At 44.5% G+C, this 13,603-nt stretch overlaps 1 protein-coding gene across 6 annotated transcripts in view; it reads left to right on the top strand.

Moving 5' to 3' along the window:
• The first annotated feature begins 1,485 nt into the window (after nt 1-1,485).
• kmt2e (lysine (K)-specific methyltransferase 2E) overlaps nt 1,486-13,603 on the top strand; it is a 28,413-nt gene continuing 16,295 nt past the window's right edge. For 4 of the 6 annotated variants that reach the window (XM_019346651.2, XM_019346650.2, XM_019346649.2 and 1 more), the window contains exons 1-2: nt 1,592-1,932; nt 10,898-11,082. In XM_019346651.2, coding sequence (XP_019202196.1) covers nt 11,012-11,082 — 71 coding nt within the window. In that variant the 5' untranslated portion in view covers nt 1,592-1,932; nt 10,898-11,011. The other 2 variants (XM_019346647.2, XM_019346648.2) reach the window with 2 other exon arrangements.

Genomic DNA, 13,603 nt, shown 5'->3' with positions numbered 1-13,603 from the left:
TTATCAAACGAACCCGTCTGCCCGTGCACCAGCCGTTGCAGCGGTCCTGCAAGAGGGCGCATGCGCGAATGGATGCGGTTTTAGGGTGGGGGAGGGTGGATAAATGGAAACGATGAGAACATCCTCTGTGAACATATGATGTCAAAGGGATTTCTACAGACATGTTTCTGGACAGGGGGCCGTAACAGATTCACCACAATCATAATAAAATTTGTGGGGAAACTGCTAGAATCTCCAAGTGCACTGATGACTTTTACAGCTTACACCCAGTAATAAACGGGCCGTTAACTGTAGAGTCTCCTTGATAATAATTACCGGCCATAAAACGGATATCCACTACTAAATACTAAATGAAAATGAAGAGCAACTCAGATTTGTGCAAGTCTGTAAATGGGACTGAAGTGAGTTGATGTGTCCTCCAAGCCTTTAAGTCTGTATTTACTTACTGATTTCTTCCATGTTTATTGACTATAAGGCCCTCAAAGTGTTCTCCTGCTCGCCAGGTGTTAGTTATTGATGATTAAAATCTCAGTGCGCTATGTTTCACAGGGTATTCATTCCTAATATCAGTTTAATATAGAAAATGTCTTGTGTAAGGGGTTACATAACAGCTTAGTTGCCTCCTACTGAGTTGGGGTAGCGGATTTGGGTGCTTCTTTGCAGCCAGTGCCAGTGGGTAAAATAAAGGATTTTGCAAATGCAGGCTTTTTATATGTATGTTGTTTTGCTCTTAGACGTGATAATAAAAACGTGGATTGACCTACTCAGACGGGACTGCTCAGCTGTTGCTTTAAATGTTTATTACAAAAAAAAAAAAAAAAATCCAAAAAACAAACTGGCACATAATGTTATGTGCCAGTTATTGTTATGTGGGCCCCGGTTGAGGTAAAATCCCCATTAACAGGCTGTGGGCTATTTATATAGTTTTTTGTAAATTAATAATAACATTGTGGATTGATCTACTCAGACTGCTCAAGTGTTACTTTTCGTGTATTTTAAACAAATATAAGAGCAAACGAAAAGCAAATTACTAGGTTATAGCTACTGTAGCATTTGCACTTGATGTAAACTTCCTATGTGGGGTCGTGTTGAGGTAAAATCCCCATTAAGAGGCTGCAGGCTATCGCTTCTTCTTATCCTGAGAGGAAGAGGAGGAAACAAGCAATTAGTTTAAACAAAACCTCCAGATAATAGCATTCCCACAGCTGACTTCACTTTCAAAACATGATCTTGGAGATAGCAATGGCGTTATAAACAAGCTGTTTAAAAAATAAAAGAAAAAGGTTCACGCGCTATCTTTCAGAATCTGCACATTTAATTTGCATTTTAAAATGATTCCAGACATACTGTCCATTTTAATTTGACGGGCATCGTCTAAATAGCGCAGGATAAATTTACTCCGTAGCGTTACCGACACAAACGGCAGCCCTCTTGAGGAATCGTCGAGGTGGACGCGCGCCGAGCACGGTCACGGCGCCCCTGTGAAATGGGGACTGTAAGCCCCGCAGTGTGTGGAGGCGGAGCTCGGGTTTAGCGATGGAGAGGGAGTGAGGAACGGAGAAGAGGCGGAGTCAAGGCAGTCCTGGTAGGGCCGCCATTTTTGCAAAGGGAAAAGAGACTGGTTTTGAGGGGATCTAATTTCTAAAAGTGTCCGTTGACTAGGGCACAGTTTTAGCAGTTTCGAATTGATTTTCTAGCTACATTTGGGGTCCCCGCGTTTAAACAAGAGGCAAGGGAATCCCCCTCTCAGAAGAGGAGTCTTTAGAGGACACGTTTAAATACAAACATTTTAAACCTTGGCCAGAGATCCGCAGTGTGTGTGTGTGTGTACAGAAGTATTGTTTTGGTTGTGGAAGCTGTGTGGAAAGCGACGGGGGTCTTACCCAGGTCCCCTTATTCGCTACTCAGATCCTCCAGAGTGGACATAAAACGGTGAGTAAACTGCATTAAGTATTAGTGAAATCCGACTTGGAAAGAGGGTATTGTTGGCTTTTAGTTAGCTGGCCAGGCACATCATGCTGATGCTGGCTAACCGTAAGCCAGTAACCAGCTGAGTTTAGCTTCCAAAGCGGACTGCTCGACACCATTAGGCCGTAAAGTGGCAAGTGGTTTTCGTTCATATTTACCATATTCATATTTTTTTTTCAAAAACCTGCTAAGTAAATGACGCAAGTGGCTGTGTGAGTATCAAGTTCGCAAGCCAACAGTACTTGCTAGCTAGCGCATGCTACTAGCTCAAATTAGCCTGACACTGACTACTCGCCGATAGTGAGGCAATACACGAGACGTCATACAAAGTTATCAGGTAAATATTATTTACAAGTGATCACCTTGTTTAAAAAAAAAAAAAAAAAAAAAAAATCTGCCTTAACACCAGAAACATTGAGACAAGTGTACCTCACACCCCTTCGTCCAGTCAACAACATTCAAGGCTGCCAACCGTGAGCTGCCTTTAAAATCTTTAAAAGCAACGGTTTTACAGCCGTTTTTTGCACGTTGACTCGGGATAAGTGGAGCCAGATAGGGAGTCTCTTGTCTAGTTTGACACAGTGACACTGCAGGCCATATTGCGCACACTTTCGTGCCTTTTTGTGGGTGTAAATAATGCCCTTCGAATACAACCGCTTTATTCTTAATCAGCTAAACTACTGCACGTACGGTCTATCAGCAGATGCGATAGCTCAATGAAAACGGTATTATTTCATGAGTGTTTTTCTTTTCTTTTTTTTAAAGCTTGAATCCGTGGCAGTAGCGGCATCTCTTTAGCCATCGAACGGAAACATTATTTCCGTTCATGCGTTGAAAAAAGCCCCGAAAGAAAATAAAGCATTTTTACATGCAGCTACACCGATTTTTATGAAGTTGTTCTTACGCAGTAATGTCGCAGGCTTTATAAAGAAGTTGAGAGCACGTCCGGTGTCAAACGGAGAGAAACTGGCGACTCTTCTTTTGTTACACTCTGACTTAGAAGTGCATTTCGCGATGATCACTTAATTTAGATTCAGGGTGTATTGGGTTCAAATGCTGCAAAGCGTGGGGGAGGGGATGTTCCTTTTGGGCATCTCGCCCCATCTACTCCAGCTGTACTAGCGATTCAAGCTACGCAGAATTAAACAAATGAAGGAAATTTGTCGCTTTCCCCTCACCTGGTATAACCGTGTGAATGCGCAATCAGCTTTGGTGGTGGTGTTTTTTGTGTCTTAACGCGGATGTTGTCGCTCTTTCCTGTCTGACAAGCAGCGTATTAATTCGTGTCGGCTAGTTCGCTGTGCTAACTAAACGCTGTTTGTCGTCGTTACATTCCGAGGCTATTTTTGGCCTCTTCACGGCACAGATTTGAAGAGATTCCCCGTATTTTCTGCTAACATTCAAATTAAAAAAGGCCTTGCTCCTCTTATGTAGCCTTCTAACATTACACTTTTAGAGGCCAGTGCTAGCCGATTAGCTCGCTGGCCTCGCTTTCGACGAATTCACGCAAACCCCTACTTGTAACAACACAAAAATTGTACCGACAGAGTGATACTCAAGGTAGAGTGTGTGAAAGGCGATTGAATGCATTCTTGGGGGGGGGGGTTTCTTCCCATGGCGAGGCTCCCTTGGCTACACGGTTGTCTCGCCGTCCAGAGAAAAAGCGCTATGAAAATGGCGACAGCGCCAGGGTGTTGTGGTAGCATAATAGCAACGTTGTACCCTCCACACCCCTATCGACGGGGACTGACTGCAGCGCCGACGTACTCAGTGAGGAGCAACTACACAACACATGATATTTATTTATTTTGTATTTAAGTTGGGCTTATAATAGCGTGAAAGAATCCGGATCATACGTCGGCATCATTGCGCTTTTTGCCTTGCTGTGGTAATAATTACTGGTGCTGTTTCCTGTTCCCAAAACGAATTACATAGCACCCCTGTAACGTGCGTCACTTCTTGGGAGATTTGCTTGAGTTTTAATGCTGGGGCACCGTTGGTGTTACCACAGAAAATCCGACACTTTTGTTTGACATAGGAGGAGCATGTTGGTGTACTTTTCAAGTTTCAAAACGGTGCAAAAACGCAACGACATCAAAGGACATTAGATGGAAGACTTGCTCTTTTTGCCGCATCTCACCTGAGAACCGTAAACAATATTATGCAGTTTCTCCATCACCATAGTGGGTTTCATTTCCTCTTCATTCTCTTTAGTGTGACAGAAGTGCACCCAGTGTTCTAAGGGTCTGAATATGTTAGCTGTGATGGGTAGAATTGTAAATTTAAATACATATGCGGGAATTTTTCCTGGCTCAGAAACGGTTTTGGGGAAATTGTTCTGCATGTAATTAAGCCACAGAGAATGTCGCTTTTCCTGTCATTGAGCTTAAGTAAACTGAACCCTACATGTTTTTTTTTGTTTTTTTTCTTCTAATAGTCTTAGTGATTCTCTTCTGGTGAGTGCAAGTGGAGAGTCACAAGAGATAGCCGTGCTTTTGCACTTTATGTTCAGATGAAATCAGTTTTATTAGGTGCTGTAAAACGCCGGGTATGTCTCAGTCAGTGTGGGAGTGATATTTATGTTTTCTCACATAATACAATACCGTACAGTTGCACAACACTTAATGCCAAGTATTTGGTAGTAAGGAAAACATTGCCTGGATCGTGTCACATAGCAGTCTTGCAGACTGCCTCGGTACTCTCCCGTGTAACAGGATATGTTTTAAATTAACTGTAATACTAATATGTTCTGTGTAGGCTTCGTTTTTTTCATGTCAGACAACGTAATTTTGTGCATTAGTTTTCTGGGGAATCCAAAATTAAAATGTGGAGGGAAACAAGTCAAAGCCAGTTTCCGGGATACTTTTTTGAGCTCATGGCACAGCTGTCCTTTCCTCTACTTCACCCTGTGGGAAAAACTCTGGCACTTTGTTCAGCTCAAATGCCTCTTCATGACTCTTGCCAAGAAGCTTTTTTTGTGTCCTTTACCCCTGATCATTTTGTTACGTTGTGTAAAGTAGAACATCTTCCATGTCAGAGAAAGCATCAGGTCTTTCTTAATAAACTATCAACCCACTTTAAATCAGGGTGACAGTGACTTAAATTGAACAAATAAAGGGCCATTCATATACTAAAGTATGAATCAAAACACAGTTAAAGGTTATAGTGAAAATATTTACATGACAACATAAAAAACCCACCTAACTCAGCCTTTAAATGAGCCTACGCCAATTTTCTGTTATACCCCACTGCATAGGCCAGTGACGAAAGACATAGCATTGGAAATGAGTTCAGTAGCAGTACATACCCACAGTTGTCATTCCTCAGAATAACGTTGCCTCTTATTGGATTTTTCGGCTGTGCATTGTTTTCCTTTTAGGGTCTTGTGGGTTGGATCAAGACTGCCAGGTTGTATTTTGCCTGTGTGTGCACTTTTTATTGTTTTCAACCTTAATGCAGACTTAAGTGTAAGACCAGGAGGACCCCTCCAAACCTCTGGGAGTATATGATCTGATGCTGTAATGAACTCAATTTGTCTCAAAATAAGAGTAAGTGTTAAAAGATCTTCTCTGTGGAGGTGTTTTTACTAGGTGAATTAGAAGGCACTATCATGGCTAATTAGTCTTTGCTACTTAATACACAAAATCCCAAGCCGTCTTGCTCGTTCTTGTAAAGGAGCAGAGGCCTCTGTTCAAACACTCATCCTCTTTTTCTTTTTTTTCTTTTTTTTTTTGTGGTGTTCCCCTCTGTCCACAGCATATCAGACCAGGCAGTGTTAAATTCCCGATTGGCTCTGTGTGTGCCTGGTGGCCTTGTGCAGGAAAGCGTGTGTTTGTTTACTGTGTTAACAGAGATGGTGAGGTGAGGTGCCACTCTCCCTCTGCCATAGGGACAGAGTGCTCTAGCCAGGCAGCTTGGAGACATGGCAGTCTCAGGTGACGCACCTTTCCTCTCACCCTGACCCCCATGGCAGACTTGTGCCATCAAAAAGCCACACACTAAGTGGAAAACTGTTTAATTTTTTTTTCACCGTACTATGCAATAGAGAGAGAGAGGGCCAATAAAGAAAGCAGACAAGTGCACAGGATGTCTGTTGGTGTCTTGATGTATTGACAAGGCAGAAAGAAGAGCCCCTCTTGTTTTTGTGCCCTTCTTTTATCTCCAGACATTAATTCCCTGAAACAGTAGCACCTCTGTGTAGTAACTGTCTGTTCACCATGTGGAGCTAAACTGTGTAGCTGCTGCCTGGTCTCCAGAGATCTCACATGTGTGGTGCCCAGACACCAGAGACAAAGCTTGCCTGGCTCAGGAGCCCAGCACAGTCACATGGTATCCCAGCTGGGAGGAGAAGCCAGAGCTCAGGTGACCTGTTTTTGTGCCGCTAGCTCGGGCGTAACAGATCCCTCTTTAAACTAGCAAGCTGCCTCCCTGACAGGTGGCTTTAGGGCTAGAGCTACTGAGGCCACAGCCCCACTACACCTCCCCAACCTTCTCCTGTTGCTATGCCTGGGTTACAATAGCATTCATGGGTTGTGGGATAAAGAGGGGCCATGTCATCGACGTTGGTGATGTAACAACACTGCGGTCCAAGCGTGAAATTGATCATCAAACACTGTTATAATGGGTCCTGAGTGGCTCTTACTGTTCTTTTTGCCCTGTAGATGTTGAGTAGCCGCTCCCCATTTTCTCTGCACACACACACAGCTCACATGTTAGTTAGCTATGAAGTGCATTCTCCAAATGCTGTAATTAGGAAGCAGCTGCGTATGTGCTTGCATTTCAGTCTCTAATCATGATAGCTCTCCCAAGTCCAAGGGACAAAATGAATCCTATTGGCCCTCACAATCGCACTGTTAAATAAACCTGGTGTAAAATAATCATGAAAGCACAACCTATTTGTTTGTGTTCATGAACACAATTTTTTCTTTTTTTTTCCTGTTGTCAGTCAGCATGACTTTCAAAGTAATGTATTTTTACAGGAAGTATATTGAACTTGTGTATTTTTGCTCAGATGCCTAATTTTTAGTGTTTAAACCTAACAGAGGTTTTTGTAATGATGGTAATGTGTAACTTTGGTTTTTGATGTGAGCACTGAAAGTTTTAAACACAGTCACCACCAACCCTTCCGGCTTCCAAATGCTGACTTTTTTCACCCTTGAAAAGTGGAAAATATTCTTTTCTTGTACGCGGATATGAGAATGGTCAGTTTCATAAACCTACCTACTAGTACATCACTTTTACTTTTCAGATGTTTAAAGAGACTTGTCATTGACCATACATAGCCATACATTACTCTGACTCTGGAAGCAGCAGTGAGAGGGAGATGGAGAGATTGGGCCCCCAGGGATCTCCTGTACAGGACATTACTCAGACTACAGGAGGGCTGTCCCAGCTTTGCTGCCATACTGGCTCTAGCTCGCTGTCTGAACTGCGTACAGTGGAGAGCGTTATGATACACTGTGGCATTAATGTGTCATTATTTCTCTTATATCTTATCAGATAATCTTTTATAACCACATTAAAAGTCTTAAAGGAGCAATGCATGTGGCAGGTTACAGGACTTGTTTTGAATGGGTCTTAAATGAGCATTTTTACATGGCACTTGCTGCTACACTGCTCTCCCCTTTTAGTCAGTTATTTACTAGTTCTCAGTTAGGGCACCTGAAAACAGCTGCATAAATACCTTCTCCTCGTTGCCTGACATTTAAACGGACTGCTCCTAACAGTCTAATGAGCCTTTGGTTTTCACGTGTACCAATACATTTCCTATTGTTGCACCAAAAATTGCTTGTGTGAACGCTCACATCCATATCCCCTGCTGTATTGATGTATGACTTCACCTTCAGCGCTCGAGTGCAAAGGGAGTGCTGCTGGCAGCCATGAGCACACTGATTTATGAAGAAAAAGGCAGATCTCGTGTGTCTCCCGGTGGGTACAGAGGGAAAAAAAAATCCATCTGGGTCATGCTTCCTGTTACATGAGTGTATGTGTAGGGAGTTTGTTTTATCCGTTTTCCGAGCTGAGTCATTGCAGCCAGCTATGAGGATGGTGTGAAGTCACATCTGCTTGGCAGAGAGGGCTCTGGGATTTAGTTGGAATCCCTCATTTTGCTCTTGCTCCTCCCACTTCAGGAAAAACATGATCTGCTGCGACTTGGCTGCAAAAATAAAGATGCTGTTGCACATAGAGCAGTGGTGATAAACTGAGGAGAGAGAAAAGCTGCTCTCTGTGGTAGTATCATTTGAATACGATGGTGATGGTATGTGTTTTCCCTCGCCGACTTCGGTGCAGTTCTGTCTTAAAAGGATAGCTATTTCCCCCCTACACACAATGACGTGACTGTGTCCCCTCGCTGAGGGAGGGAAGGAGGAGAAAGGAGAGACTGGGTTTACGCTCTGTGCTCCACTCCGCCACCCAGAGTCCACCCAGGTCGAGGCTGTGCAGCATCACTGTCAGACATACCCCAAGTACACCTCCCCCACCCCACGCCCTCTAAGCCTGTGGTAATTTTCTTTTTTCTTTCTTTTTTTTTTAAATGTAAAAAAAAAAAAAATTCTTTTAAAAGCTCTCAGCAAGATGAGCAAATCTATTCAGTGAGCACATTTGGAGAAGTGAGATGCCAAGAAAATGTAAACCACTTCCACGCTGCGGTTTCTTCTACTATTACCCACTTTTTGCCATATTTCTTTTTCACGTTTGTCTGCTCGCCCTCCTCTGTGCATGTTCCTCGCTTTCCCCACCCCACTCTTCATGTGTTTCCATAACAGCAGCGGATTTAGCCAAAGGTGGCTTTAAATGGTCTCTCCTGGCACTAGTGTAATTGGGAACTGTGTCTGCGACACTCCCCTTTCCCTCAGCTCTGCGTTACTGTCTCAGGTTTATTTAGGAAGTGGAGGAGGGAGAGAAATCTGCTTGGGCGGGGTGACTGGGCTCAGGAAGGGGGGGGCTTCTTTTCTCTCTCTCTTTGGCTGCATTTCTCCAGGGTGATGGACGGCCCTTCTAGAGGAAGTAGGAGGAGCAGGCAGAGGCAGTCACAGTGAAACTCCAATTTACTGAGGAATGTTGCTGTACTGTACTTGTTTTTTTTTTTTTGTTGTTGTTTTTTTGTCCCACTGTTCTTTGTCAGTCTTCAGTGTGTCTGGCTGCAGCACAGTGCACACATGTGTGCACACTACTCTTAAAGCCTCCTTATAGAGGAATGTTTGAAAGGACAGTGTGAGAGATTATCTGTTTATATGAGTGGAAGGGGGCTAAATGTCTGCATTCCTTAGTAGTGACAGCAGGATTCATTGCACCAAGTGGAGGCAAACATGGTGGACGAGAGAACAAATGGCTTGCTTTAGAGGGAAGCTATTTTACCCATGCTAAAACATACTGGGCCTCTCTGATAATACGGGGGGGGGGGGATCTGTCATTTCAGTGTTTTTTGGCAAACTGCCCTATTCTTGTTGAAAGAAAGTGTTTTGGTTACATCAGCGTCCATCATGAGATGCCCCTGCCTGTGATACAGTTGTCCTGTTTAACCCAGTCGGTGCTCAAAGAATCGGGAGAGGATTTGGAAGGTGATCCCGGACTTGGCCGACACGCACACTCACAGGGGTCTTCTTCCTTCTATTAATTAGGCCTGGAGCTGACAGCTGTCATGTCTGTGAGGCTCTCACCAGTCCTCCTGGCTTAAACAGTGCATTTGGGTGAATCGGTACCTGAAATTACTGCCATCATCACGATTGTGGAGTCAACTTTAAAAAGCTCCTGAGGTATGTGTGCCTCAGTGTGAAAAATTTGAGGGTTTCCTTGATATATGCTGTGTTGTTTGAGGGGGAGAGGGGCGGGGGCTGTTGGGAAATAAAAGCTTTCCTGGAAAGTCGTCCTGCATATGTGCAGACCTGCAGCGCTCCAGAAGGATTTAATGATCCACGCTCTTACCTCACAAAACCACACAGGCATGCAGAGACAGGTTTTCTTGAGAGAGTGTGTTTTTGCTTGCTAAATGTGTGAATACACGACATGTTCTGTAAACCTTCCCCCAAACGACAACCTTAGCCATGATCCGAGCCTTTGTTTGGGCCCCAGAGTGCATAAGCAGGCTGAAGGTGTGACCTCCAGCCTATTTTGTCTCAGCATCTGTCCCTCCCACTAATCCCGCTTATCAACAGGGATCTGTAACAGGGGCAGCCACACTGACACACATGCTCCCGTCTGGATTCCATACAAATGGATCTTAATATTCCCATATACGCTATTTCCAGAAAAATCCTTAGTCCAGCCAGTCTCCTGCACTACATACACCTGCCTGACACCTAACAGTTAAATTATTGATTCTCAACTCGGGGAGCTTTTTCAATGTTAGAAGAGTATAACCTAAACTTTCCTACTGTGTAGGTGTGTGGACGTATAAATACAGTACAGTACAGTTTTTAGATTTATTTAAAACAGAGCACTCCTATTCAGTCAAAAGGGGGTGGGGGGGAATGGCCTTTATGTTGCTTTTTTCTCCCTCCTTTCATGGCGGTCGACTGCTATGTGTTCTCTTGCTCCCCTTTGTGGGAGGTTTCTTGCAGTGCAGCCCTTTCCTGCATGCCTGGCGGAGAGTGTGCAGAGGTCGCTTTAGCGCAGTTCACTCAGCAGCAGCAGTCGGTGGTGGCTCAGGCTTCACCTTACAGAAACGTTCCCCTCTCGCTTTTCATCAGTCACTAACCTGAGCTCGGTAGCCCTGTCAGGGGGGAAATTCCTGGCAAACACTTCCCTGTGAAAAACGTTGCTGATCTGAAAGCGTGAATCATACATTTACATGTGTTGGAAATACCCCATTTTCACTATGAATTATGATTTCAGGTTTGCTAGATCATGCAGTTTTCCTGTGTTTAAACTCACCTTCACTTTACTAATAAATTGTCTTTTTTTTTTTTTTGTACCCTTCTATATTCAGGCCTTGTGGATGCACTTAGATGTCTGCAATGAGTGCTGTGGCTGGCATGCCTCAGTGTTTTGGACTCCCTTTCTCTGGACTCAGTAGGACAAGAACTGATCAGCAGAGAACGTCATGAGCATAGTCATTCCAGTAGGGGTGGACACCGCAGACACCTCATACCTGGACATGGCTGCTGGCTCAGAGTGAGTAACACCAGGCCTCTACTGTGCAGATTTTTATGCCCCCTCACTTCCTCTTATTCACGGTTGTGTACCATCTTTCGTTGTGTTGTATCACCAAAATGTCACTCTCAGTTTTGCTCTCCTTTCTTTCATCTCACATCTCACACCCCTCCTCTGTGTCGTACATAGTTTTATTTGAGCACGTCTGTCGCCTTCTCCTTTTCAGGGGCCCCAACATGCCCTCCGTAATAACTGAAGCTGCTGTAACATTTTTTTTTTCCTTGTCCGCTCTTTCTTTCCAGACAGATCTCTTCTCGTATATTTACAAAGCTACTGTTAATGGGAAAGGAATTTGCAGGAAGCAGGGCCCCTCTAGTGTGCGCTCTAATGGACTGTTCAGTGTTGTCATTGATTCCTGTAGATGTTCACATTGTTGAGCAGTTAACTACATCTACCATGTGAATCTGCACTGTATGTGTGCATTCTGTTTATAAAGCTGCCTGTGTGAATTATACAGAGGCACCAAGTATGATATTTTTTTTTCTCCTCCTTTCCCTGATCCTTGTCTAATGCTGTAAGCTTGATGTTTGCACATGTGTGCACTGCATTCAGTCAGTGAAGCAGAAATGGTGCATGGAGCCATGGCAACAAGCTTCCTATCGCCCCTCCTCTCTGTTTCCTTATAGTCTTGTCAAGGACACTGCCGTGGCGTTTTGTGGTCAAATAAATGAAGCAAGAGGTTCGCGTACGACTAAAGAATAACACACGTCATCTGCTTATGCAGGGGATCCTGTCTCTTTAAAAACAAGGGAGAGCCCTCCCCTCCCTGCTGCTACCGCCGCCGCCTTCATCAGAGCTGTTACCCAGACAGCATGTGTTGCCATGGTTTTTACCCCTCACTCCCCTCCCTTCCTCTTTCCTCTCTGCACTGCGCAGGGCCTGTTACCATGGTCACTGTCCTGAGTGACAGGTGGTCCTTGCATAGATATGGCGTCTCTCCCCCACCACCAGCCAGCTACCCCCCACCCCCCTGAGTGCTGCTGTCACCGGGGCTACGAGTAAGCCCCTCGCCTTGACTCTCTCCCTTGTTCTTTGTCCGTCAGTGCTCTGTGTCCGACAGCCTGCTGCAGATTTATTCAAAGGCTGATAACAAGCTTGAAAGGGGCTTCCACCTGCTGCTGTGCAGGTCCTGTCTGGACCAGAGGCACAGCATAGTTGGGCTCACACTGCTCTGTAGAGATGTCAGGAACATGTTTGACATAAGATGGATGCAGGCAATGTGATGTCAAACACTGGTTTCTGAAACCTCGAGCTGAGTGTTTTTGCCAGACGTGATGAGAGGGGTGGCTCCAACTACGAAACCACACTCTTATTGGCCTAATGACTTGTGACCGACAGTTAATTAGCCAAAGAGCGTCGTCTGGATAATCCTCCTTTCCTATTCACTTCAGTGTGACCTGAAACTTGCAACTGAGCCCATAAACTGGTTAGGAAAGTGTTTACTGAGGGCACAGAGCGCTTACTGCAACTACAAGTCTTTATGCAACCACAGGAGTCGCCCCCTAATGGCTATTAAAGAATTTAAACCCTTTTGATTTATTTTAACCTACCTCAGGTCATAATTTATATCAGATCGAGTGAGCAGTAGCATTATTTTTGCCAAGGCTTCTCAAATCTTTACCTCACAAATTCCTAAATTTAAATCAGTGAGATAATTGGTGTAACCAAAATCAGAATTGTTCTAAATCATGCCTTGAAATGACCACCCAAGTAAGTGCCCAGATGTGTTTCAAGATGGCTGCCAAGCGGCAAGACTTCTAGAACGATTTTGGCTACGTTCCTTATTTTATATTCAGCCTCTGCTACTCGCCCGAGAAACGGCGTCACGTCTTTTCCACGTCCTCCCTCAAATCTGCAGCAGTGTCACCAGCTGTTGGCCAATGCAGTGTGTGTGTGTGTGTGTGTGTGTGTGTGTGTGTGTGTGTGTGTGTGTGTGTGTGTGTGTGTGTGTGTGTGTGTGTGTGTGTGTGTGTGTGTGTGTGTGTGTGTGTGTGTGTGTGTGTGTGTGTGTGTGTGTGTGTGTGTGTCCACGGTGACACACACAGAGCCCAGCGCACGCATACACGCTGCTGACAGAATACGTAGTGTTGCCATGGTAGCAAGCAGGAGCTCTTTAGGAGTGAAGGCGTTGCCAGTGGCGTTTCGGGGGCTGCTCTCTTTCCTCTCCCTGCTGTTGAGCTCTCTCCTGTTCACTCTGCTTGTCCACTCTGCCTCTTCACAGTCTCGCACCAGATGTTCACCTTCTAAATGATATTGTCTCTCCATGCTTTTATTTATTTATTTATTTATGTGTTTATTTATTTATTTATTTTACACTGTGGCGTTCTTTTAGGTATAACTAGAAAATTGCTAACTGCCACCTTTAAGTTAAACTTTGTCACAAAAATTCTCTCCTCATTCCACCCTCTTTCACATCTGTTCTTGTGCGCAGGCAGGCAGTCACTGATTATTGGACTGTATATCTGCAGTCCTCCCACTACAT

Source organism: Oreochromis niloticus, linkage group LG17 (assembly GCF_001858045.2).
Source record: "Oreochromis niloticus isolate F11D_XX linkage group LG17, O_niloticus_UMD_NMBU, whole genome shotgun sequence".
Taxonomy (NCBI): domain Eukaryota; kingdom Metazoa; phylum Chordata; class Actinopteri; order Cichliformes; family Cichlidae; genus Oreochromis; species Oreochromis niloticus.
Note: the sequence above shows the minus strand (reverse complement) of the source record. Positions and strands in the feature narration are given on the sequence as shown.